The 27,227-nt window shown below is 45.0% G+C and overlaps 1 protein-coding gene across 1 annotated transcript; it reads right to left on the bottom strand.

Annotated features, from left to right (window-relative positions):
- Nucleotides 1-1,976: 1,976 nt before the first annotated feature.
- On the bottom strand, nt 1,977-26,925 carry LOC132585805 (uncharacterized). Its single transcript, XM_060257682.1, has 6 exons — nt 26,737-26,925; nt 24,652-24,798; nt 21,419-21,547; nt 6,277-6,393; nt 2,577-2,723; nt 1,977-2,032 (listed from the first exon to the last, which is right to left on the bottom strand). Exons 1-6 carry the CDS (start codon nt 26,897-26,899, stop codon nt 1,977-1,979), a joined length of 759 nt encoding a protein of 252 aa, XP_060113665.1. The 5' UTR covers nt 26,900-26,925.
- Nucleotides 26,926-27,227: the final 302 nt, after the last annotated feature.

Raw genomic sequence — 27,227 nt, 5'->3', positions numbered from 1 at the left:
AATATCACAAAGGTTTATGTCCAGCATATAGACTTTAAACAGCAGTTTAAAAAGAAGTGACGGAGCTCATTAGCACAACTCATTTGCATATGCCACACACACCCTGACATCACTGGAAGGTATACTAAATTATAGCAGCTCAGTATCTACCTGAAAATGCTTCTTGAATTATAATTGTCATATTAAAACTTTATTCCCATCATATTTAGAATTATTTTCTCTTATGTGGCCACAGTGGCATGATGAAGATTTCCATCTGTCTGCTTTTATATGTTTTGGTTATTTTCCCATTTTTTTGTGGGGAAAAAATATTAAGAAAAGTTTGCCAGAGTTCAGCAAAATTCTTACAGGGGGTTTGAACAATGGAGCCCAGAAGCAATTTTTTTGAGGGGGGGGGTGGAGAAAGAGTGCAATAAAATGTAGAGGTTCTGGAGCTCTACTCCTGTGAGCTCTTGCCCAACATGAGGCCTGCAAGCATGTAAAATTAGTATGCAAACCCCTCACTGCATTAGCTGCTCCTCACAGAGGTATCCTGTCACTTTGTAATGGGATGGAGGAGAAAAGACATAGTGTTGTTGGGTTTGTTTTTTATTTTTTTAAGGCCATCCTGGGTTTACCGTAACATATTGATTCAGCCTCAGGATAAAAGATACAGAATGACTTGAGCCACTTGGTAATTGACAGTTCTGTAATTCATAGGGAATGGGACACAAAGGAGGTTTTTTCCAACTTAGAAATAGGATATAATTGTTCCCTTGGGGGGAAACCTTCACTTTTCTCTGCAGTGTTCAGAGATTACTGAGATAAATTACTGATCTATGTAAGGTGTGAAGATTGTCACACTCTCATGAACCGCTGGAACGGCAACCACACTTAGAGATACACTGAGAATCTGAGCTTTAAAAAAAACCCACATCCACAACGTCTTTGTCTCTAGGCAAAATAACACGAAGGGTGTGTGGGCTGGAGATATCCACCACATCCCATCATGGCTCTGGAAAACGCTCATCTGAGGCCCAGAAAGCTGAATTCTGTCATCCTGTGTGCTCCGTCTTCTCCCAATACAGTTTCCAAGAGGAGGAAAACCTCAGCTTTCAACGCAAGAGAGCTTGACTGCTACTGAACCTGGAAGAGGAAAGGAAAATAGTTCGAAGCAAGAGCCAGGTGACAGTGTCTCCCAGGAGAGAGCTCTCTATGCTTCCAGATCACAAGGGAGGGAAAGAAAGAAAGAAAGAAAGAAAGAAAGAAAGAAAGAAAGAAAGAAAGAAAGAAAGAAAGAAAGAAAGAAAGAAAGAAAGAAAGAAAGAAAGAAAGAAAGAAAGGAAGGAAGGAAGGAAGGAAGGAAGGAAGGAAGGAAGGAAGGAAGGAAGGAAGGAAGGAAGGAAGGAAGGAAGGAGGGGGAGGTAGAAAGAAATCAACTTTAAATGCATTCTCCAAGCCCTCCAATGTTGGAGGGTAAGTGCCTTCTCCAAGCTGGCGAATGGGGCGGTGGGGGCTTTGAGAGCTACACAATATGTGCAAGTGGTTTGCGAGCTGCAGTTTGGCCACCCCTGTGCTATTCCCATGCACCGGTAATACCTGGCAAAGCCAATTGTGACCATCCTCCCCCCCCCATCCCATTTTCCCCATCTGGTGTGCTGGGCTGCACTCACCTGCTAAAAATAATAAAGGGAAAGAGGCCCAACCAGCATCGAAGGACCATTCAGCCTCCAGGACCAACCCTTCATACTCAAGCAATTGTTTAGTGTACACAGACATGCCAATCGTAACAAGGATGCCTCGGAGGAAAGAGAGAAGTGTTAAGTCCTCTCCACTGCCCCTGTGGTCATATGCCCAAGAGTTCCCATTACCCTTAATCTATGGGTCTGATCAAACAATACATTAAATGACAGTAGGGTCACAGGAAATCCCGGCCAAACTCATGTTTAACATGTGATGTTAGACTCACTTTGAAAAAAGTGTAGCCAGGGCTGGCCTCAGGGGGTCTGGCGTCCAAGGCTAGGCCCCACCCCGACAATGAGGTAGGGAGTATCTGGAAGGGGGAAATAAGGGAGGTATGAGAGGGGGTCCTGGGGGTGGGCAGACAAGGGGAAGGATGCACAAAAAGGCAGGGTGTATGTGGAGGGGGTGGAATAAGGAGACATAAGAGAAGCCATGTTGGATCAGGCCAATGGCCCATCCAGTCCAATGCTCTGTGTTACACAGTGGCCCAAACCCAAGGGCCATCAGGAGGTCTGCTGCAACAATACTAAAGAATGGGTAGGGTTTGAAGTGTTACCCACTGTAATTATTCCAAGTATTTTTATACATTGTTCTTCATCAGTTTGAGATTTTTGGGTGTTATTCGTTACAAAGTATATTTACAGCTGGTGTGGCTGTAAATATACTTTTTTGCTTTTTGTTCTTCAGTCTCACACCCAGCTTCTTCTTTTGTTTGGTACCACACTAAAGGATACAAGCAAAATTCCCTGCCAAGAGAGAGAGACAAAGAGACAGAGACAGACAGAGAGATGGAGAGTCAGAGACCAAGAGAGCCAAATCTGAATAATGTTTCCGCGCAAATCTCTAGTTCATACTTGCAACAAAACTGGTGAAGCTGGAGATGCGCCCCAAGGAGAAAGTGTAGATGCGATTTTGGTAGAATGAAATGCTGATAATGAAAACAGAGGCGCAGGCACAGACTGCAGCTGTGACTAGCATGCTGCGGGTGATCACAATGGTTTCTGTACATAAACAAAAATAGGGGGGAATTAAATCAATGCACTCATTGGTTCTGCCTTAACTGCTCCCTGGTTGTCTGACTGGACCTCGCTCTATGCCAATTGAGGTATGAAATCGAAATTGACTGTATCTCTCTGGGTTGCCAACAGGAAAGTGAAGCGTTGCAGCTAAAATGCCAGACTAGAACTTGGGAGACCCAGGTTCAAATCCCCACTCTGCTGGGAATGCTTGCTGGGTGACCTTGGGTCAGTCACAGAGTCTCATCCTAATCTCAACCTTGTGAAGATAAATGAAAGTGAGGAGAATGATGTAAGCTGCTTTGGGTTGCTCTTGGAGAGAAAGGCATGGAATAAATAAAATACATTTAATAGAGGCTTAACGGGATGTTATTTACCTCTATGAACTTAAGGACATCAGAGGAAATCCGCTGGATCAGACCAGTGGTCCATCTAGGGCTTTTTTTGTAGCAGGAACTCCTTTGCATATTAGGCCACACACTCCTCATGTAGCCAATTCTCCTGGAGTTTACAGTAGGCCCTGTACTAAGATCCCTGTAAGCTTTTAGAGGATTGGTTACATCAGGGGTGTGTGGCCTAATATACAAAGGTGTTCCTGCTACCAAAAAAAGCCCTAGGTCCATCTATTCCAGAGGTCCTATCTCACATGGTGGCCAACCAGTTCCTCTGGAGATCTAACAATAGGGCATAGAGGCCAAGGCCTTCCCCTAAGGTCACCTCTTGGCACTGAGATTCAGAGGTTTTGTACTTCTGAGCATGGAGGTTCCCTTTAGTTACCTTGGCTAGTGGCCAGATAGGCCAGACCTCCATGAATCTGTCTAATCCATCACCATGTCCTCTGGCAGCGAATTCCACCCTTCAGCCTCTTGCTGTGTGAGCAATTATTTCCTTTTGTCTGTCCTGAACCTCCTGTCCATCAGCTTCATTGGATGCCCTCAAATTCTAAGATTTTGCGAGTGTGAGAAAAAGTTTTCTTTTTCAGCTCTCTCCACCTCGTGCAACAAGGTTTCTTTTGAGCAGGAATGCAGTTCCGGTTGGCTTGGTGTAAGGGGGTGTGGCCTAATATGCAAATGAGTTCATGCTGGGCTTTTCCTACAAGAATAGCCCTGCCGTGCATAATTTTACAAACCTGTGCCATGAAAAGCTTTAGCGGCCCCTTTCTACACATCAGCTGAGATCATACATGCTAAATAATGCAGTTTCAATCCACTTTCAATGCACTTTCCATCTGGATTTTACTGTGTGAACTGTTTTAGAGTGCATTGAAAGCGGATTGAAAGTGCATTATTTAGTATGTGTGATCACAGCCATCAAGTCTCTAGTTACAGGGTCAGGACATTATTCTCCAGGACTGTTGGTCACCCCATATTACCACCCTAACCTGTCCTTCCCAAAGTTAGAATATTAACTCTGGCGTACAGTCTCCTACCATCTCCCTCCTGCAGTTTACCCCACGTCTACTGAATTTCCCTTTGAAGAACCAATAGTGGAACTTGTGAACACTAAAATTAATTTCACACTAAACCTTTAATCCTAGTTCAGTCCTGTCCCCAAACTTTCCCACAATAGAACCACAGAATCATAAACTCATTGAGAGCCAGTTTAGTGCAGTGGCTAAGTGCACGGACTCTTATCTGGGAGAACCGTGTTTGATTCCCCACTCCTCCACTTGCAGCTGCTGGAATGGCCTTGGGTCAGCCATAGCTCTGGCAGAGGTTGTCCTTGAAAGGGCAGCTGCTGTAAGAGCTCTCTCAGCCCCACCTACCTCACAGGGTGTCTGTTGTGGGGGAGGAAGATAAAAGGAGATTGTGAGCCACTCTGAGTGGAGGGCAGAATATAAATCCAATGTCTTTTTTCTTCTTCTTCTTCCTCCTCCATGATTCAAGTATAGAATGTCAGTTTAGGACCAGGGCTGAACCAGGATTAAAGGCCTAGTGCAGAACTGGCCTCACTCTTCACTCCGATGGCTGAATTCACATTTTGCATTCTGCAAGGAAAAGACCTCTTCCGCGAGTGTTTTTCACGCCTGCATCTACCACCTGCCCACCCAGCTGGCAAACATAAACATGCATGAACTGGATTTACAGGACTGCATTTTTACTGACCTCCAGAACCAGGTAGTGACAATTTACAGTACAGTTCACTAGCGGCTGTAGACAAGCACACATTTGGTTATATTGTGATTGTGAGCTCAGGGGAATCCCTCACATGTGTGGACAGAAATGCCATGTACGTATTGACCCTATCAGGATAGCCTTGCCAATCCCCAGGTAGGGGTGGAGGACCCCCAGATTTTGTGGGTTCAGGGCCCACTGCTGGCCAGCGAGGAAAACCCCACCTGCCAAACAGCCATCCCCTTGCATCATCGGCAGCATACTGGCATCACTTCCAGAAGTGATATCATCGCATTGGCAATGTTGGGGGCAACACTCTACTTTTCAGGCAGAATTCTGTTTTGTAGCTGTTTTTACCATAGAGTTTTGGCCCCAAAAGGAGAGCATCACTCCAATGTCGCCGAAGCAATGATGTCACTTCCTGAAGTGATGTCAACGCATTGCCAACATCCCCACCCACTCATGGATCACCCTCCAAATCCCTCTGCTGGCAGGCAGAAGACACCTGGCAACCCTATATCAGAATAAGAATGAGCCCACCTGGGAAAGGGCAGAATATAAATTAACCAAAATAAATAAATAATACTAGGATTTCCAGCTGTGGCTTGGGAAATTCCTGGAGATATGGTTGTGGTGGCTGGGGAGGTTTGCAGAAGTAGTGTTTGGGGAACGGGAAGGAACTCATCTGGGTACAATGCCATACAGTCAACCCTCCAAACCAGCCACTTGCTGCAGGGAATCTTGGTTGTCTGGAGATAACCTGTAATAGTGGAAGACCTCCAGCTATCTGGGGAACTGATCTCTGTAGCCCGGGGGTCAGTTGTAATTCCAGGAGAGCTCTGGGCCCCACTTGGAGGGGTGACATCCAGCATCAGTGACATCACTTCCTGGGGGTTTCACCAGAAGTGACATTGACACATCGATGATGTCTTCCCATTCCCCCATTTTCTCCACTGCTGTTTTGACCTCCGCCAGTGAACAGGGCCACTTCAGCAGGGGTCCTAACCCTAGCCAGTTTGGCACACCTTTTCCTGAATTCAGGCTCTCGTCATCTGCAGCGCATCCAGGCTGCATGCAGGCACTCCACAGCCCTACGGAAAAACGACCGTCGCCCATCCAGTTGTCTGTGCTCACAGAGAGGAGGAGGATCAGGAGCCCCAAGAGCATCAAGGAAGCACTGAGGGTACGAAGTCCAAGTGGGGAGAGAGCACATCGGCAGGAACACCTGTGGAATTGAGAAGTCATGATGAGGTTAAGTACATCTGGAGATCAATTGAAATAGCGGGAAATCTCCAGGCCTACTCAAATACTTAGTGCATGCTACCCCACCCACCAAACAGCGTTGAGTTGAGCTTGAGAGTATACAATGCTGTAATCAGGGCTTTTTTGGTACCAAAAAAATCCCTGGCTGTAATTTTTCTCACCTTGTACGGGAAGGCAAGGAGTCACCCGTTGCAGCATCTGGTATATTGCACTCGGCTTTTTTGTCTCCCATTTCAGGTCCGGCTCTTCACTTTCAGGGGGAATCTCCTTGTGCCAAACTAAGTAGGTAAGCAAGGACTGTTCTTGTCACTTGACTTACTCCACGAGAGTCCACACAATCATTGTCCAAGAACTCCCAGCACATGCAGGAACACTGTTCAGGTCCTGCAAATTAGAGCAGCATGTTTGACATATTCACAGGGATATGTATATCCAGTATATGGTGAGTCAACAGGCAGTGACCTTGGGTCTCACTGACTCTGATGAGGGAACTTTCTGAAGGCCTGGGAGTATTGCAAGAAGAGGGGAGAGTTTGGGGAAAGAGCTCAGCAGAGAACTGATGTCGCTCTAGGACTTCCATTCCTCCTAGGCTCTGTGGCAGGGGTGGACAAACTTGCTTAATGTAAGAGCCACACAGAATAAATGTCACATGTTTGAGAGCCACAAGACATGAATGTCAGATGTTTGAGGGAAGGAAGGAAGGAAGGAAGGAAGGAAGGAAGGAAGGAAGGAAGGAAGGAAGGAAGGAAGGAAGGAAGGAAGGAAGGAAGGAAGGAAGGAAGGAAGGAGATCTCCAGACCAGATCTGGAGTGGAGATCCTAGCACAGGGGCGGCCAAACTGTGGTTCAGGAGCCACATGTGGCTCTTTCATACATATTGTGTGGCTCTTGAAGCCCCCACCACCCTGTCAGCTGGCTTTATTCTATGTGGCTCTTACGTTAAGCAAGTTTGGTCCTCGCTGATCTAAAATGCTCAAACAAGAAGGCAATTTAGAAAACTGTCTGAAGAGAGATGGGGCTGACAGGAACCCAATAAAATTCTGTTATAACTGAATTAATATGCAAAAGAACAGATGTTGTATTTTTCACTTTTAACAATTGTGGAACTTGATCCAAAATGAAAGGTTCCCTCTTGGAGAAACAGACACAGTTTAAGCAATTATTAATTAGCAAGAAAAGAGGTGCATTGTTCAAGATTTATCAAATTGTAATTCATATTAAGAATCTGAAAAAGAGCAATTATTGGGGAGAAAGATTCAGAGAAATAGCAGATGATATAGTGTGCCATTCCAATGGAAAATTACTATAAAACATTTGTAAAGATAGTACATAAACCATGAAGAACAAAAAAAAAGCTGATATATTCTGATGCTTCTGTTAAATGCAACCAATATGAACCTGCCAAAGTTGCTACCATAATGGACTAGCCTATACAAATTTACTGGAACCAGAGAACTTGAAAGAACTAGAATGTGTGCTAGGGTAAATATTCAAATAGACCCAATTATGATCATTTGGAGATATTTAAAGCAGGGCTTTTTTTTTTTCTGGGGGAACGCAACGTAATGGCAATTCTAGAACCTCTTCATGGAAACAGAATTCTCCAAAAATGTTTAAATGTTCACCTATGCGTTTCTTCTTTATTTCCCTCTTGACAGTTCCAGCACCTCTTTTTCCAGACCCCCCCCCCCTGATTTAAAATATGTAGGTCAGGGATCGAATTCTAGCAGGAGCTCCTTTGCATATTAGGCCACACACCCCTGATGTAGCCAATCCTCCAAGAGCTTACAAAAAAAAAGCCTTGTAAGTTCTTGGAGGATTGGCTACATCAAGGGGGTGTGGCCTAATATGCAAAGGAACTCATGCTAGAATTCCACTCCTGTGTAGATCATCTCGGTGAGCAGAACGTATTTGTTTATGGCAGTGAGAATTTTAGTCGTTCCCTACTAGAAAAAGGGCCACGGCATGAAGGAATTAGAAACGGTTTTGTGCTTTATTTAAAACTCACAAATCTATAGAACTGTTGAGAAGGAAGAACAAAATTTAGTAACTGGCAGTATGAAATCAGTTTCTGGAGAAAGATGGCTACAGAATATTGAATTTTGGCTCGTAAGCAGGAAAAGTGTTATCTTCTCAATTGTCAAATATTATGAAAAATAGTATATCTATTTCTATAGTTCTTCCTGTTCTAGGGTTACCATATTTTGAAAAGCAAAAAAGAAGACATACTTCCCGAGTGACTACTTCAAACAAGAGATCACTATGACAAATAACTTGACATATGACATATCCCTACTATTTAAGCTGTGATAATTGCTACTGAACAAGGACTATTCCTAACTTTCCAACCCTCAAAAAGGACATTTTCACCAGTTTTTTTTTTTTTTAAGAGCCCAAAAGAGAAAAGGCACAAAAAAGAGAGGATATATTCTCTACAACAGCAAAAGAGAAATGTTTGGTCTGGTACCTACAGGAAAGTAAAGTAGGTGTTAGACAATCCTCAAGGGGGAGCACATTGGAAAGGGAAGCCACCACCACTGAAAAAAACCCTGTATCTGTTCACTCTGGGGTTGCCAGGTGACATCTGGAAAATTCCAGATGCCCAAGGTTAGTGTCCCTGGATAAAATGGCTGAGATCCCTCTTGCTCCAAAACCTTGCCCAAACCTACAGATATTTCCCAACCCAGAGTTGGCAACCATAGGTCATCTCCACACCCTCACCTATGCAAGTAGCCGTAAAGAGAGTCTTTTGCCTTAGAAGAATGGTGCAGAAAAAGAATGGTCCGTAAGGATGGCACAGAATCCAAAGTCAAGATTAAAGCCTTGCTGAAAATCTCTGAAAATCTGCAGTAAAATGTGCCTGCATAATGGGCCTTTCTGGCAAAACAGCAATGGTCTCCCAGCCTCAGAGCTGATGAATTACGTTGCCAATTTTGTACCAACAGATCAGTTATCACGAGCAAACATTGTCCATATTAGTGCATCGTTTTCTCTTCTATTAAATAACAGCATCCTACTGTTTACAACATTCCACGAGGTTCTTTATGGCTGGCATTTGCAGCCAAGCAGCTGAAGCTCTTCACTGGAGGCACATCTGAACGTTTATTTAAAATAAAGTTGCCACTATAAAACATCTGCTCTCTCAGTCAGAGGCCTGAGGAAACGCAGATCAGGAATCCAGATGTAGACAAATGAATGCTCACATGCTAAGTTTTTTTTTTAAAGGATAAAAGCCGTTAACACCATTGTTGAAAGAGATATCTGAAGCGAAAGAAGAGAATCAGGTCTGTTCCCTTTTCGACTTTCCTCTCCACATGCAAGAAACAAACCCCATAACCCCATCATCATCATCATCATCATCATCATCATCATCATCATCATCATCATCATCATCATCATTATATTTATTTATTTATTTATTTATTTTTTGCATCATTCTCTGTTCCCTCATGTTGACCATTCCTGGAAGAAGCATACACATTTAGTAGATCCGGTCATCCATCACAGAAAAGTTGTGTAAAAGAAACGTAGGGGTCCCAAATCCCCCGGTAGGCCTGGAGACTCCCGATTTGGAGCCTCCTCCCCCCGCTGGCCATAAAAGGGAAAGCGGGGGGGGAGGGGAGGAGGAGAACGGCAGCCCTTCGCACCCAGCCCCGATCGCAGCAGCCAGAGCTCTTCCGTTTTCTCAGGCTGCTTCCCGCCCCCAGTCAGCTGGCCGGTGAAGGGAGGGGAGCCCAGCCACGCCCCCAAAGGACCATGTGCCTTTGCACCTCCGGAGGTGAGTGAGTTCTGTCTCCTGCATCAGATTTCCCAGAAAGGGGGGGGCGGGGGGGAGGGGGGTGGAGAGGGAAACGTCTTCTCATAGGGTATAATGGGGAATTGATCTGGAGGTTTCGGGGGCTCTGGGGGAGCTGTTTTTTGAGGTAGAGGCACCAAATTTTCAATATAGTATCTAGTGCCTCTCCCCAAAGTATCCCCCAAATTTCAAAACGATTGGACCAGGGGGTCCAATTCTATGAGCCCCAAAAGAAGGTGCCCTTATCCTTCATTATTTCCTATGGAAGGAAGACATTTAAAAAGGTGTGCTGTCCCTTTAAATGTGATGGCCAGAACTCTCTTGGAGTTCAATTATGCTTGTCACACTCTTGTTCCTGGCTCCGCCCCAAAGTCTCCTGGCTCCACCCCCAAAGTCTCCTGGCTCCACCCCCAAAGTCCCCAGATATTTCTTGAATTGGACTTGGCAACCCTAAAGAAACGTGAATCACAAACAGCAATCAAAATGAGACTTGAAAGACCTTTGAACGAGGGCTCGGGACAGAGGGAAGTCCTAACAAACACTGCCCAACCCAGCATGTATAGCAATTTAAAATCTTGGTCTGGATTTGCTACAGCCCCATATCTATCTAACATCACGTATGAAAAGTATAGATGGCTGTTTTCCAGGGTGAGTTCAATGTCCTCCCTTCTAATGTATTGCAAGGCAGGTTCCCGCCCTGCCACTGGCCTATCCACCAAAGATGCTGTATATGCTCAGAAAAGGAAGTTGAAACTGTCACTCACATTCTTTTACATTGTAAACGCTATTCCAGAGAGAGACATCAGTTAATATTTCAATTACTCTCTAAATTTAAACCTCTAGATAATTATCTGAAATTTGCAGATGTTGTGCTACCGAAATACTTATTGGAAGATACTAAGAAGTCTGTAACTCAGGCAGTAGCAAAATATTGTTTTTTAGCCATAAATAAGTAGAAGTTTTTAACAAAGTAGAGAAGGTTAATAGTGCTATTTTTAAGGCTTAACATTGATGGAATATGAATATGAGAATGCTTTTATGTGGTCAGAAATTGTGGTCTGTGACTACGAGACTTTGTATATTGTTATTGCTGGTGAATTGACCTTAATCAATTGAGAAAATTGAGAAATGTTGCCCAGTGAGGTATGAAAATGCAGCTTAGCATAAGCAGTGCCATATGTCAGTGGTGGCCAACAGTAGCTCTCCAGATGTTTTTGCCTACAACTCCCATCATACCCAGCCATCAGCCATGCTGGCTGGGGCTGATGGGAGTTGTAGGCAAAAAAAACATCTGGAGAGCTACCATTGGCCACCCCTGACATATGGCACCTGCTTTGCAACTAGGGTTGCCAGGTCCGAGTCAAGAAATATCTGGGGACATTGGGGGTGGAGCCAGGAGACTTTGGGGTGGAACCGGGAGCAAGGGTGTGACAAGCATGACTGAACTCTGAAGGGAGTTCTGGCAATCACATTTAAAGGGACCACGCTCCTTTTAAATGCCTTCCCTCCATTTGGAATAATGAAAGGTAGGGACACCTTCTTTTGTGGCTCATAGAATTTGACCCCCTGGTCCAAACTTTTTGAAACTTGGGGGGTGTTTTGAGGAGAGGCACCAGATGCTATGCTGACAATCTGATGCCTCTACCCCAAAGAACAGCCCCCACCCGAGCCCCAGATACCCGTGGATCAATTCTCCATTATAACCTATGGGAATCGGTCTCCATAGGGTATAATGGAGTGCCCAGCAGACATTTCCTTCCCCCACCCACCGCTTTCTGATGACCCTGAAGCAGAGGGAGGGTCTCCAAACTGAGGGATCCCTTGCCCCCAAATGGGGATTGGCAAACCTAAGTTGCAATAACTCCTTGTGGCACAGGAAACATCCCCCTTTATATTTTAAAATTTATAGCATTATTTGGCTGCCAAGAATAAAGGAGCAGGGGCTGAGGAAAAGACAGCAACCTGAATTCTGAGCAGGCTGCTCTGTAGGGAGTTTAGGACAGCTTTTCTTTGCTCCTTCCTTCTGCTTCCACACTAGGCCTGACAGGAGCTCAGGCTTTTGGCCATGCTAGGCCACTGTGCAATGACATCATCAGTGGTGGCCATTTTAAAGACAAAACAAGGATCAGCTTCACACCTATCTGCTGTTCCCTCCTACAAGTAAGCTTAGCACATCCGTCAGGGCTTGTGGGATACTGGAAAGTGCTTTGAGGAAATAGCAGAGCTAACAGTGTGTACATGACAACATAATTAAAGTCATTGGGGGGGTGCCAGTAAGGGAGAGCGATGGGACGGAATCTCCCCTATCCTTGTTCCTGGCCACATCCTCCAGGAGCTTATATATCCATGGTTATTGTAAAATGCAAACAAATTTTAAAAACCACAACAAATGCACTTAAAATGCACCTGTATAGGGTTGCCAGATCGGTATTGGAAAATACCTGGAGACTTTGGGGTGGAGCCAGGAAAGGGCGGGGTTTGGGGATGGGAGGGGCCTCAGTATGGTCCAATGCCATGCACTCCACCCTTCCAAGAAGCCATTTCCTCCAGGGGAACTGATCTGTGCCAGCTGGAGATCAGTTGTAAAAGCAGGAGATCTCCAGGCCCCACCTGGAGGCTGGCAACCATAACCTATTACAATTTTGAAATTTAATCCTGAATATAGTCTTTGACCCCTGTGCCCCCTCCCATTGAAATAAAACCCCCCTGCTTTCTAGCTACGCTCCCAGCCATCACATTTTTATCTCTCTTCTTCCATTCCCACACCCTCAGAACAATCCAATGAGGCCAGCCCAGAATTTTTTCAGCAGAATGGGAATTCGAAGCCCAGTGTCTCTCCTTTACCATTTCAAAACGTGGCCAATCCAAAGCTACTTTCAACATTATGGTTCCCCTATTAATCTTTTAGACATTAGGGCTTCCTGTCAGGAGATGTGGCCTAATATGCAAATGATTCTTGCTTGGCTTTTTCCACAAAAACCCCGTGTGGAACAATGGTGACATCAGGGGGTGTGGGCTAATATACAAATGAGTTCCTGCTGAGCTTTTTCTACAAAAAAAACCCTGCATGGGAGGAACCCAATTCAGCACCCCAGAAGGTCAGCACCCCAGACAATTGCCTAGTTTGCCTAGTGACAGGGCTGGCCCTGAGACCAACATGGCTGCCCACCTGAATCTTTGGCAGGTTAAGTCAGCACCATGAGAGCTAAGTCTGTATTTTGACAGAGAGAGGCAATTTACTCCTTGCTACTTTCGTCTTGGCAAGAAAAGAGGCTTCCTTCAGGTGACTTTAAAACTTCAGCAGTTAGTGAACAATTTTATCAGGAAAGAATTCTAGGTTACAGCTGGGAGTGTCAGGAACAAAGAAAATCCACTCATTCCCGTACCAATAAATAGGATAGTTAAACTAAGAGGACTAAGGGAGGGAGGAGACGGCCTTGAGAGCCAGTGTGGTGTAGTCGTTAGGAGTGGCAGACTCTAATCCAAAGAGCAGTTTTGTTTCCCCACTCCTCCTCCCCATGAAGCCTACTGGGTGGTCTTGGGTCAGTCACAGTTCTCTCAGAACTCCCTGAGACCCACTGACCTGTTGGAGAGAGCAACTCAGCTTGCCTGGACAGTGAGGGACACTACAACACTGTAAGTCCATGTAGTAGGGTTGCCAGCCTCCAGGTGGGACCCGGAGATCTCCAGCTGGCAGAGATCAACTTCTCTGGAGAAAATGGCTGCTTTGTAGGGTGAACTCTAGGGCATTGTACCATGTTGAGGCCCCTCCCCAAACTCTGTTCTCTCTCAGATACACTCCTAAAGTTTTCAGGTTTTTTCCAACACAGACATGGCAACCCTACTGTATAGGTATTGTCTCTTTGAATGGGATGTCTCTCTTTGTCTTAACCTGAGAGCTGCCCTCTGACCCCTCCTCTTGCTTTGACCTCTCACTCACTACACATGGCTTTCCATGGAGACACATGTCTTTTCTGGTCTCTCCTGTAGATACAACACACAGGCCTCATTTTGGGCAGGAGCTCACAGGAGTAGAGCTTCGGAAACTAGGGTTGCCAAGTCCTCTTCATCCCCCTGTGGGATGTGACATCATCAAAATGGCAGCACTCGTGCAGGGCCGCTCTAGGCATTTCCGGGACGCTTTAGCTATTTGGGAGGGTAAAACTCTATGGTACCTCTTGCGACACGGGGGGAGGTTCCACATTGGGCTGGTGGGTTGAGAACCTCCCAGGTGGGAGATTCCCCGCCTGGACTGGGGGCTTGGTAGCCCTATCGGAATCTCTAAATTTTATTGTGCTTTTTCTTTCTTACCTCCCCCCCCCCCCCCCAAAATAAAAAATATTTGCTTCTGGGCTTCATTGTTCAAACTCCCTGTGGGAATATTGCTGAACTCTAAGATTTGAAAAACCTTCTCATATTCCCCCCCCCCCAAAAAAAAAATAACCAAAAAGATATAAAGCAGACAGATGAAATCTTCATCTTGCCACTGTGGCCACATAGGAGAAAGTAATTTAAGTATGATGGGAGTAAAGTTTTATTATGATGATACTGATGATATTGGATTTATATCCCTCCCTCCACTCCGAATCTCAGAGTGGCTCACAATTTCCTTTATCTTCCTCCACCACAACAGACACCCTGTGAGGTGGGTGGGGCTGAGAGAGCTCTCCCAGAAGCTGCTCTTTCAAGGACAATTCTTGCGAGAGCTATGGCTGACCCAAGCCCATTCCAGCAGCTGCAAGGGAAGAAATGGGGAATCAAACCTGGTTCTCCCAGATAAGAGTCTGCGCACTTAACCACTACACCAAAAGCATTTTAAGGTAGGGGCTGTGCTGATATAATTTAGTACAACTTCTGGTGATGTCAGGGATGTGTGGCATATGTAAATGAATTATGCTAATGAGCTCCGGCACCTCCTTTTTTCTATGAAATGAGCCCTGCTCCCACACACACGATGTTGCACAAACTGGCCGTGATGTTGCACAAGCTAATCTAAAGGACTTTTTAGATTAGGCTTCTTTCTCTTCCTTTGACTGCAACCTGAATATGAACTGAATCTTCTTGAATAAATGTAAGTTTATCTTTTTGGCAGTCCAGTTGGGAGACTTATTTACTGTACTGAGTATCAGGCTTCTGTGTCTGGACAAAACTCTGCTATAGCAACCAAATCTCCCATTACTACCTCACAAGGTGCCTCTCGTGAGAGGAGGAAGGGAATGTAATTGTAAGCTGCTTTGAGACTCCGTGAGGTAGAGAAAAGCAGGATATAAAACCAACTATTCTTCTTGAAACAAATCCAAAAGGAAATGAGGAACAAACCAACTAAATGCAAAACAATGACCAAAGTGCTGGTGGAGGTTCCCCTGCTCTTTGGGGCTTTGATCTGCCACCAACCAGCTGGCCGGCAGGGTAAACCCCACCACCAAACACGGACATCATGCAGAGCCACTCTGGTTTTGGGGCAAACTCTATGTTTTTGAAGGCAAAAAACTATAGAGTTTTGCCCCAGAACCACAGTGTTGCATGATTTAATGACATAACTTCTGGGTTACTGCCAGGTCCTGCCTATCCCCAGAATGTCCCCTCAAATCCCCCTGCTATGGCAGCGAGGGAACTTGGCAACCCTGTTCTGTGACTCTGATTAGTTAACCCGTACATATTATTTGTTTATTTACAAAATGTGTATCCTGTCTGTCTGCCCTTACTAGGGCTACCAATTTAGAAAACATCCAATAAAATCACATTTTAAAAAAATCCATTCAAAACCAGCCCCCAAGCGCATATTGTTAAAACAAAACAAAACAAAAACCCACCCATCTTTAAAATACATACCCAACATAAAAACAGCAACAGCGATTTTAGGGCTACTTAAAAGAAGGGGTAGGGCCATGGATCAGTGATAGAGCCAGGGCTGCCAAGCCCCTGGGTGGGGCGAGGCTTCTCCTGCTTTGGGGGCCCCCAGCCCGCCGGTCCACAGTGCACTGGTGGGAGGATCCCTTCCTGAAGTTGCTGATGTTGTAATTCTAAAATTACAGAAATTGTGGGCAAGGTTGCACTCTGGCTGCTCTTGGAGCTTCCGGGTAAACTCTATGGTTCCCCCAGACATTCTAGCAATTGCTAGAGCATCTGGAAAAACCATAGAGTTTTCCTGGAAGCTCCTAGAGCAGCCAGCACGTGACGTTGCCGGTGTGATGACAACCCTAGATAGAGCATCTGCTTCATTTGCAGGCCCCAGGTTCAATTCTGCAACATGTTGAAAGGAACAGGCAATAAGTGATGGTCACCCAACTTGCCAAATGGTAGACTAATCTGGAAAGCAAACTTGGTCAAATACAGGTCCAGTTCAAGCAGTGGAAAGAAATTTGTTCCAAAAGTTCCTTTTCAAGGAGCTAACATCTTGTCGAGCCAAAGGACTCAAAGAAAGCCAGCGGTGGGCAGGAAAGAAGACCCACCACAGGCCCCTGCACAAGCATGTCTCTCCAAGACTTCCGATTCCCATTCCAAACTTGTGTATTTCTCTTCCAATCATACTGCCCTCCCAGTATAAAGAGTTCTTTCAAGTCTGGTGTGAAACAGCATGGGCTCCATATTGCTGTTAAGGCTCTGTGTCAAGGCCAAAGAGGTAGCTCAGATCTTGCCTTTGGAAGTCATGTTGGTACATGGGTGTGAATTCTGTAAACGAGCCAGTCTGGCAAGAGAGAAAAAGTCATTGATTAGGGCAGAAAGTGAAAGACCTTTAGTTTTATGTCAATGGAATGATCATGTTCTCATCTGCAAAACCCGACCTGGCCATTGTCTTGACCTATCCATTCACTTCTACAGAATTTGTGTTCCTAAAATACTAGGCATGCTAATACATGCAGTGAGCAAAGGGGTAAGCAAAGAAGATCTTGCTGCCTTGCTGCCCTCTGGACTGAGTTTGCCTTCCTCTTCCTCCAAGTGTTACAAAGCTTTGTGGGGCCATAGGCGCAAGTCCTTGGGTGCGAGCTATAGGGCAACAGATCTTGGCCCCTTGGCTCATTGATAATACCTGTGTGAATTGGCAATTGATTCTTAGCTCCCTCCAGCCAAATTGTTGCCTCTATTTGTTTTTTATTATCTATATCATATTGGATGCCAGCTGCTTTGGGTTTGTTCAGGGATGAAAGGGGAATATAAATAAATAAATTCAGACTTTAAAAACCCCAAACAGTACTCCAAAGGGTGAAAAGTCCTTCCTGACCAGCGGCAGGAGATTGGGGGAGGCAGGGGTAGAATTCTAGCAGGAACTCCTTTGCATATTAGGCCACACACCCCTGATGTAGCAAATCCTCCAAGATAGGGTTGCCAAGTCCCCTGCGGAAGTGACGTCATTGTGCTGGCGCCGCCACACGCCAGCCGCTCTAGGTGTTTCTGGGAAAACGCTATGGTGTTCCTGGACGCTCTAGCAATTTGGGAGGTAAAAACTCTATGGTACCTATTGTAACATAGAGTTTCCCTCCCAAATCGGAGGTTACCGCAGCTTAGAATGTGCTCGTGGAGCAACCGGTGGGAAATCTTTCATTTGCTCTGAAGAAAACAGACACCTGAGGGAAGAGTAACACTAGTGGGAAATCAGTCCAGGTCTTTCTTATCAGCCTCGACTCTTTTGGAATAAAAAGGAGTGGAAGCAGCTGGTGGGAATGTCTGAAAGTGCAATCTTATTGGTCTTTTATTACTGCTAAAATTACAGAAATTGTGGGCATCGTAATACCATTTAAACCAGAATCAGTTCTTTTAAATTTTTGGCGTAACCACTCTATCCGCCCTCTGCAAGCCAAGCTTATTTCTTTCTTAATTGATTGCAGGAAAGATGGTATTGGCACAATTATGGAAAACAAAAAGAATCCCCACTATTGAAAACTGGTTTATGAAGGTTTGGGACTTGTTGATACAGGACAAAATAGCAACACAGATTATAATAATGGAAAATGCAAATATCAAAAACAACTTCATAGAAAAGTGGTTTGTTTTTCTTGAATATGTAAATAATAAGAGATCAGAAGATAGTGTTATACCAGTCAAATATGTAGACATTGCAATATACTAATGCTGTATTGTCTTAAGGTAGAACAACAAGTAGGATATATGGACTATGTTATATAAATATTGTTGTGTTTTGTTGGTTCTATTTTTGTAATTGTTTGTAAGTTGAATTAATAAAAGTTAGTTATTAAAAAGGTAAAGGTGACATTGATTGCTGCCTTGACATGGCAAGAGGACTTGCGCGGTTCAATGAGGCTGTGGGCTATGCCATGCAGGGCCATCCAAGATGGACAGGCCACAGCTGAGAACCCAGACAAAGTGTGATCCACTGGAGAAGGAAATGGCAAACCACTCCAGTATCCTTGCCAAGAAAACCCCATGAACAGTAACAAAAGGCTAAAAGATATGGCACTGGAGGATGAACCCCTCAGGTCTGAAGGTGCCCAATATGCTACTAGGGAAGAGCAGAGGGCAAGTCCAAGTAACCACAGAAAGAGTGAAGCAGCTGAGCCAAGCCGAAAGGTCACTCAGTTGTGGATGTGTCTGATGGTGAAAGAACAGTCCGATGCTGCAAAGAACAATACTGCATTGGAAAGTGGAATGTGAGATCTATGAATCAAGGTAAGCTGGATGTAGTCAAACAAGAGATGGCAAGACTGAACATCAACATCTTGGGAATCAGTGAACTAAAATGGACAGGAATGGCTGAATTTAACTCAGAGGATCACTACATCTATTATTGTGGGCAAGAGTCCCGTAGAAGAAACGGTGTGGCCTTTATAGTTAACAAGAGAGTGAGGAAGGCAGTAATGGGATACAATCTCAAAAATGATAGAATGATCTCGGTTCGTATCCAAGGCAAACCATTCAATATCACAGTAATCCAAGTCTATGCCCCAATCACTAATGCAGAAGAGGCTGAAGTGGACCAGTTCTATGAAGATCTACAACACCTTCTAGAATTAACACCAAAAAAAGATGTCCTCCTCATCATAGGGGATTGGAATGCCAAAGTAGGAAGTCAAAAGGAAACCAGAACTGCTGACAAGTTTGGCCTCGGAGAACAAAATGAAGCCGGGCAAAGGCTAGTAGAGTTTTGTCAAGAGAACAAACTGGTCATAGCAAACACCCTCTTCCAACAACCTGAAAGGCGACTCTACACATGGACATCACCTGATTAGCAACACAGAAATCAGATTGATTATATACTCTGCAGTCAAAGATGGAGAAGCACCTTACAGTCAGCAAAAACAAGACCTGGAGCTGACTGCGACTCAGATCATGAGCTACTTATTGCAAAATTCAGGCTTAAACTGAAGAAAACTGGGGAAGCCATCAGGCCATTCAGGTTTGACCTTGATCACATCCCTTATGAATATACAGTGGAGGTGAAGAATAGGTTTAAGGAACTAGAGTTGATAGATAGAGTGCTGGAAGAACTATGGACGGAGGTTTGTGACATTGTACAGAAGGCAGCAATCAGTACCATCCCAAAGAAAAAGAAATGCAAGAAAGCAAAGTGACTGCCTGATGAGACTTTACAAATAGCTGAGGAAAGAAGGAAAGTGAAAGGCAAAGGTGAAAAGGAAAAATTCACCCAACTGAATGCAGATTTTTGGAGAACAGCAAGGAGAGATAAGGAGGCCTTCCTGAAAGAACAATGCAAAGCAATAGAGGAAAATAGTAGAATGGGAAGGACAAGAGATCTATTCAAGAAAATTGGAGAACTCAAAGGAGAGTTTTGTGCAAAGATGGCCATGATAAAGGACAAAAATAGTAGGGACCTAACAGAAGCAGAAGAGATCAGGAAGAGGTGGCAAGAATACACAAAAGAATTGTACAAGAAGGACCTCACTGTCCTTGACAACCATGACAGTGAAATCGCTGACCTTGATCCAGACATCCTGGAGTGTGAAGTCAAATGGGCCTTAGAAAGCATTACTAACAAAGCGAGTGGAGATGACGGTATCCCAGTTGAGCTATTCAAAGTCCTAAAAGATGATGCTGTTAAAGTGATGCACACATTATGTCAACAAATTTGGAAAACACAACAGTGGCCACAGGATTGGAAAAGTTCAGTTTATATTCCAATCCCAAAGAAGGGTAATGCCAAGGAATGTTCAAACTATCGCACCATTGCGCTCATTTCACATGCCAGCAAGGTCATGTTAAAGATCCTACAAGCTAGGCTTCAGCTGTACGCAGATCGGGAACTACCAGAAGTTCAAGCTGGGTTTCGGAGAGATAGAGGAAGTAGAGATCAAATTGCCAACATTCGCTAGATTATGGAGAAAGCACGGGAGTATCAGAAAAACGTCTATTTCTGTTTTATTGACTATGCTAAAGTCTTTGATTGTGTGGATCACAACAAACTGTGGCAAGTCCTTAAAAGATGGGAGTACCAAACCACCTCACATGTCTCCTGAGAAACCTGTATAAGGGTCAAGAAGCAATGGTCAGAACGGGATATGGAACAACATATGGAGTTCGACAAGGATGTATATTGTCACCCTGCTTATTTGATTTATATGCAGAGTACATCATGCGGAATGCTGGCCTGGATGAAGTAGAAGCAGGAATTAAGATTGCCAGGGGAAACATCAAAAACCTCAGATATGCAGAAGATATCACTCTAATGGCAGAAAGTGAGGAGGACCTAAAGAACCTTTTGTTGAAGGTGAAAGAGGAGAGCACAAAAATAGGCTTGAAACTCAATATCAAAAAAACTAAGATCATGGCATCCGGCCCCATCACACTGTAGCAAATAGAAGGGGAAAACATGGAAGTACTGATAGACTTCACATTTCTGGGATCCAAGTTCACTGCAGATGGTGACTGTAGCCATGAAATTAAAAGACATTTGCTCCTTGGGAGGACAGCTATGGTGAACCTGAGCAGTATAATAAAAAGTAGAGACATCACCATGCCAACAAAAATCTGTATAGTCAAAGCAATGGTATTCCCAGTAGTAATGTATGGCTGTGAGAGCTAGACCATAATGAAGGCCAAGCGCAGAAGAATGGATGCTTTTGAGATGTGGTGCTAGAGAAGGATCTTGAGAGTCCCCTGGACTGCAAGAAGATCAAATCCGTCAGTCCTAAGGGAAATCAACCCAGACTGTTCCCTGGAAGGTCAGATGCTGAAGCTGAAGCTCAAATACTTTGGCCACCAAATGAGAATGGAGCACTTATTGGAGAAGATCCTGATGCTAGGAAAGACAGAAGGCAAAAGAAGAAGGGGACGACAAAAGAGGAGATGGCTGGACAGTGTTACTGATGTAACAAACACGAATTTGAACAGACTTCGGAGGATGGTGGAAGACAGGAGGGCCTGGCGTGACTTTGTCCATGGGTCGCAAAGTGTCAGACTCGACTGTGCGACTGAACAACAACAACAACAGTTATTTTTTTAAAAAAAGGAGTGGAGAAATAAATGTCCTGCTATTCTGATGTGGGTGTCTTAAAGCTCTGTGGATTCCAGAGTTCCCATTCCACATATACACACCCGTTACAAAGAAGAGAGGTCCAGGTACCCAGCCCAAACCGTAAGTCCATCCCAACGATGTTACTGCCACCATGCCGCTCACAAAGTAGCCTCCAGTGTAGGTGCCCAAACCAGCTATGACCGCAAGACCTATGAATTTTTTAAAAAGAAGAAAGGTGGCATTGAAATCCCAGAGGGTAACTGTGATGTTCTGCAGCGGGATACAGTTCCATATAACTATAGTATGACTGTGTGAGTACTGAAAGCTGAACTTCAAGGATGGCCTTAGACGGGTCATTTTGTAGAAAAATAGGTGGTGGGGCTCATTAGCATAACTCATTAGCATATGCCACCCCACCACCAGCAAAAAGCAACCTGACGCAAGAAAGGAAAGCCCGAGGTGAGGGAGGCCTGCTTGGGCTGGCTAGAGATCCAGCCAGCCCAAGCATGCCTCCCTTGCCTAGGGCTCTCCTTGGCTGCCTCCCCCCAGTCAAAAGGCCAGCAAGCCACCCACCACCCAAAATCACATAAGAAATGGAGAAAGGGCGGTGTGGGCTTCTCCAGGGATTAATGAGGTCTGCTGGGGGTGTGGCAAAGCTCCTGGTGTCTGTCTGTCTGCTTTCCTAACCCAGGGATTGTTATGCAGCTGCACCTACTATACAATGGACAAGGTGGGTAGGCGGGGGCAGGGAGGGGGGCAATCAAAAAGGTTCAGGAATTCAAGGCCTGGCCTTAGCCATGGTGGAAGAGGTAAGGGATGCTTGTTATTACCAGCAGAGCAAGCTCATGGGCAGCTTTACCCAAATCTAGATCTTGGTTGGATGTTGCTCTAGCTCATGATCACTGAGTTCCATCGTTGCCGTACAGCAGGTTGAAAGTATAGCTCCTTTGACTGGGAAATGGCCAATACGATGGCTTCATATGCTTGTCAATCATGAGAACTGAAGCTGGACATTCATATTTAGGGTTGTCATTGTTGGAGTGAGTGACTCAACATTCCTGGACATCGGGACTCTAAGTGTTTATAGGCATTATCTCCTTGAATGGGATGCCTGTAGGGTTGCCAGGTCCAATTCAAGAAATAGGGGGTGGAGCTAGGAGACTTTGGGGTGGAGCCAGGAGTAAGGTTGTGACAAAGAGAGTTCTGGCCATCACATTTAAAGGGACAGCACACCTTTTAAATGCCTTCCTCCCACTTGAAATAATGAAGGATAGGGGCACTTTCTTTTGGGGCTCATAGAATCTTTTTGAAACTTGGGGGGTGTTTAGCGGAGAGGCACAAGATGCTATGCTGAAAATTGGATGTCTCTACCTAAAAAACAGCTCCCCTCAGAGCCCCAGATACCATGGATTGATTCTCCATTATACCCTGTGGGAACCAATCTCCATAAAATGTAATGAAGTACCCAGCAGACATTTCCCTCCCTGCCCCCGCTTTCTCATAACCCTGAAGTGGGGGGAGAGGCTCCAAACCTGGGGGTCCCCTGCCCCCAACTGGGGATTGATGCAAAATATGGTTTCAGCAACAAATGAGACTGATAAACACAACAGCTAAAATAATGGGACCACAACGAGTCCCTAAATATTATATAAACATTTTAAACACATTTAAATATATACCATATATTTCACCATTATCCACATCCATGTAATAACAGAACACAGTCCTATGAGAAATCCTCACTTCCTCATCTTGAAAAATGTGACAATCCCTTCTCTCTTATTCTCCGTGTTGGACCTTTTAGCATACACTCTTGGCACACCTTCTGGTAACAGGCAGTTTTGATATAGCTTTCTCAGTGTTTTACAATGACTTGAATGCTTATTTGGAGCCACAGGAATAAATGTTACATGGATCTATGCTTTGTCTTGCTATCTGTTTCATCTTTCAAGTCCTAAAGGCTCAAGTCATTGCCATAGAGTTTTATACCAAAATGCTAGAGCATCCCCATGCAACGTGCCTGGCATGATTTCATCACTTCGGGGTAACATAATTGCACCGGGCATGTCAGGTGCCATTGGAGCTCTTTGAGGGCCGGGTTCCCCCCTGCCAGCCAATCCTGTGCCGGGGGGTTGGAGGTCCTGAGATTGGGTGAAAACCCGCCCCCAGCAGGAGGTTGGGAACCCTAATCTCTGGAATTCTGACACAAAGTGTGGGGCACAGCCACAAAATGGCTGCTGTGAGGCAGAGCCAACCACAAAATGGCTGACATAAGAGGCAAAGCCAACCACCCAATGTCCAGGGGTGAGATTACGCATAACTCCAATAATAAGTCTTCAACATTTCAAGGAGAAGTTCTGCTCGCAGGATGTCCTTGAAAATGAACATACTGTTTAAAAATATTTTCTGGAATACACACAGCTTACATTCAGTCACACAGTGAAGATTCTTGTGCTGTGGGGGCAACTGCTTCTGAGGCAGCGTTTTGAACAATCTGCACAGCCAATCAGAACTCCAGTGGCCAATCAGAAGCCCTGCTAGGCAAAAGCCCTGCACACTTCCTAAAAACACTTGCTGGGAATGAGGCAAAGTTTTGGGGAGCAATGCCCTGGCACCCTGGGTACGCCATTGGGAAACCCTGCAGTAACAAGTCAAATGGAGCCAAGCAGGGTGCCATTACCGAGTGGATGATAGGGGGTGACACATACTCGCAGAATCTATATTAGGGGTGGCCAAACTGTGGCTCTTTTGCACATATTGTGTGGCTCTTGAAGCCCCCACTGTCCTGTCAGCTGGCTTGGAGAAGGCATTTCTCTCTTTATATCACCTCTCCGAGCCAAGCCAGCCAATGGCTTGAAGAATGCATGTAAAGTTTAAGTTGCTTTATTTTCACCTCTCCCTCCCTTCTCCCTCCCCAACTATTTGCTTCCCTCCCTCCGTTGCAGCTCTTAAACATCTAGCCTTCCTGTCTTGTGGCTCTCAAACATCTGATGTTTATTCTATGAAACTCTAATGTTAAGCAAGTTTGGCCACCCCTGATCTATATCCTTTACCACCAGTCCATGTTGCAAGTCTGATATTTATGTCTGTATCCTGTGAAAACGGAAATAATTTTGGCTTATCTAAAAATCTATATAAAAGTGACTAGTTTGTAATTATATTCCTGGTACTCAGCCCAACTTCAAACATTTTAGAATTAATTTGCATTTTCATTAAAACAAAAAGAGTTTAACTAGAATTTAGAAGCAGTGGCACACCAGACATAATCATCTAACAGGAAATAAAGGCAATAACGATGAAGAAATAAATATACCTGCAAAAAAGCCAGCTTTAGATGTAAACTTGGTCCAGCAGCCAGTGGTCAAATAAGCAGGACCAAACATGGCACAAAGATCAATGAAGGAAACAGTACCAATTACCAGCCCAATGATCAATAAGGCTCGGGTAGCGTGGATGTAACCTGAAGGGAGACAGAAGGCAGAGACAAAATGAACTAAATATGTGCACGAATGTGTGTGTTTATTTAACATTTTAAAGTTAGGGTTACTAGCTCCAGGTTCATAAATATCTGCAGATTTTTGGGGGGTAGAGCCTGGGTAGGGCAGGGTTTGGGGAGGTAAAGGACCTCAGTGGAATACAGTGTCATAGAGTCCATCCTGCAAAGCAGCCATTTTATTACAGGGGGACTAGTTTTGGTTGACTGGAGATCAATTGTAATAGTGGGAGATCTCTAGGTGCCACCTTAAGACCATAAGAAGAGCTCTGCTGGATCAGACCAGAGGTCCAACCTCCTGTCTCACACTGTGGCCAACTAGTTCCTCTGGAGGGCCAACAGCAGGGCATAGAGGCTGAGGCCTTCATAAGAATATCAGAAGAGCCCTGCTGGATCAGACCAGAGGTCCATCTAGTCCAGAATCCTGTCTCACACAGTGGCCAACCAGTTCCTCTAGAGGATGAGGCTTTCACCTGATGCTGCCTCTTGGTTCTGGGATTCAGAGGCATAGCACCTCTGAATGTGGAGGTTCCTCTTAGTCATCCTGCCCATGGTGAACTCCTTTTACTCCCAAAACTCCACCCTCCTCAGGCTCTGTCCCTGTAACCAAGTTTTTGATCTTCTGCAGGGTGGCACCTGGTCTGACACTCTAAGCCCTACACCACACTGGGTTTTTTTTCCCAAAAGAAAGCTTACTCTTCTCCCCTGGTCCTCAGCAGTGCTATTCAGCTGTATGTATTCTCCATAAGCATTTGCCAGTGTGTGAGACTTTTGCAGCTGATGCTAGGGGTTTATTGACTCCCCAAACTAGAGAGTTTGAACACAACTGGAGTATGCAACTTCAGGACTGTTATCTTGTCACGTCAAACAGGGATTTGGGAACCATAAACTTCCCCTCATAATTCAGGAAATATAAGAAGCAAGGGTGTTTGAGTTGGTTTCTGGATGGGCTTTGGTTTTTGCCATTCAGTGACAGAACAAAGAAGAGCATAGAGAGAAAGATGGCTGAAGCTCCCCAGAGAACACTCTGTAACTCTCCACCTCCCCAGTAAAGTGAAGCTAATCGCTGCCTTGTCTCTCACTGAAGATGCCTGCAAGATCAGAACTTCTAATCATGACTGAGAAATCTTCCTTCTATTCTTCCATCTGTTCAAATTATGTAACGTCCATCCTAAAGAAAATAACTGGTGAGCTCTAAGGCTTTCACAGTATTTAGTATGTGTTTGGCTGATCCTGATGGATTCTCTTCTTGTATTGGGCCTGGCAATTGGCAGGCACTTTGGGGGTGGGGACCCCCAAATCTCCAGCTGTTTCCAAATCTGGGATTGGCAACCCAGAGGCTCAGCATCTTGGGCACCATGATGTCACTTCTGGGGAAAACCGAGAAGTGATGTCAGGTAGCTCTAGGAATCATAGGGTTGCCAAGTTCCCAGCTTCCTGTAGCGGGGGACTCTATGGTACCTATTGTACCATAGAATTTTTCCTTCCAAATGGCTAGAGCGTCTGGGAAAACCATAGAGTTTTCCCGGAAACACCTAGAGCGGCCCCACGTGTGTGCTGCCATTTTGATTATGTCACTTCCAGGTGATGTCATTGTGCCAGCGATATAGGGGGAGGTTCCCCCCGCCAGCCCAATCTGGCCCAGCGGGTTGGGAACCTTCCAGGTAGGGGAACCCCCACCCGGACCGGGGGCTTGGCAGCTTTAAGGGATCACCTGAAACTCTATGACCAAATCGTAGCTTTTCTGGTGATTCCTAGAGCTACCCAATGTCACTTCCTGGTTTTCTCTGGAAGTGACATCACAGCACACAGGATGTCAACTTTTAAAAAAAGAAATAAAAGAAGGCCACAGTGGGAGGTCCTCCAGCCTTAATCCCATATGTTATACAAATGATGTCTCCTTACCTTGCATCTGCATTCCAAAGTTGTTGCATATGGTATCATTGCAAATTTTCCACAGGCCCGCATGTTCAGTGGCCTCCACCCAATTGGAAGAGGTCAGGACGATAACAAGCAGCACAATGCTGATGAAGCAGCAAACCAGAGCACTGAATTTTAAACCATCCATTGCAGGGAACTATCAGGCTGGTGACCACCTAGTGGAATGCAATGAACCTGAAGAATGAACCCATTGATGTTACCATTTACCCAAAAGGAAGACTAGTTCCCCACCCCCCCTCCCCAGGTATGAAAAAGAAAAAGAGAGGCCCGTGTTACGTTCACATACAATTTACAAGCATGTAAAGTAAGAAACTTTTTGCACATGGCATTGTTTAGGGAATCATCTTACATTTCAAGGGCAGGTAAATGTAGTAGTGCTAGGGCTGCCAACCTCTAGGAGAGACCTGGTGTTCTCTCCATAGTACAAATGATCTCCACACTACAGAGAACAGTCC

This window comes from Heteronotia binoei, chromosome 17 (genome assembly GCF_032191835.1).
Source record: "Heteronotia binoei isolate CCM8104 ecotype False Entrance Well chromosome 17, APGP_CSIRO_Hbin_v1, whole genome shotgun sequence".
NCBI lineage: Eukaryota > Metazoa > Chordata > Lepidosauria > Squamata > Gekkonidae > Heteronotia > Heteronotia binoei.
This window is presented reverse-complemented; position numbering and strand designations above follow the sequence as displayed.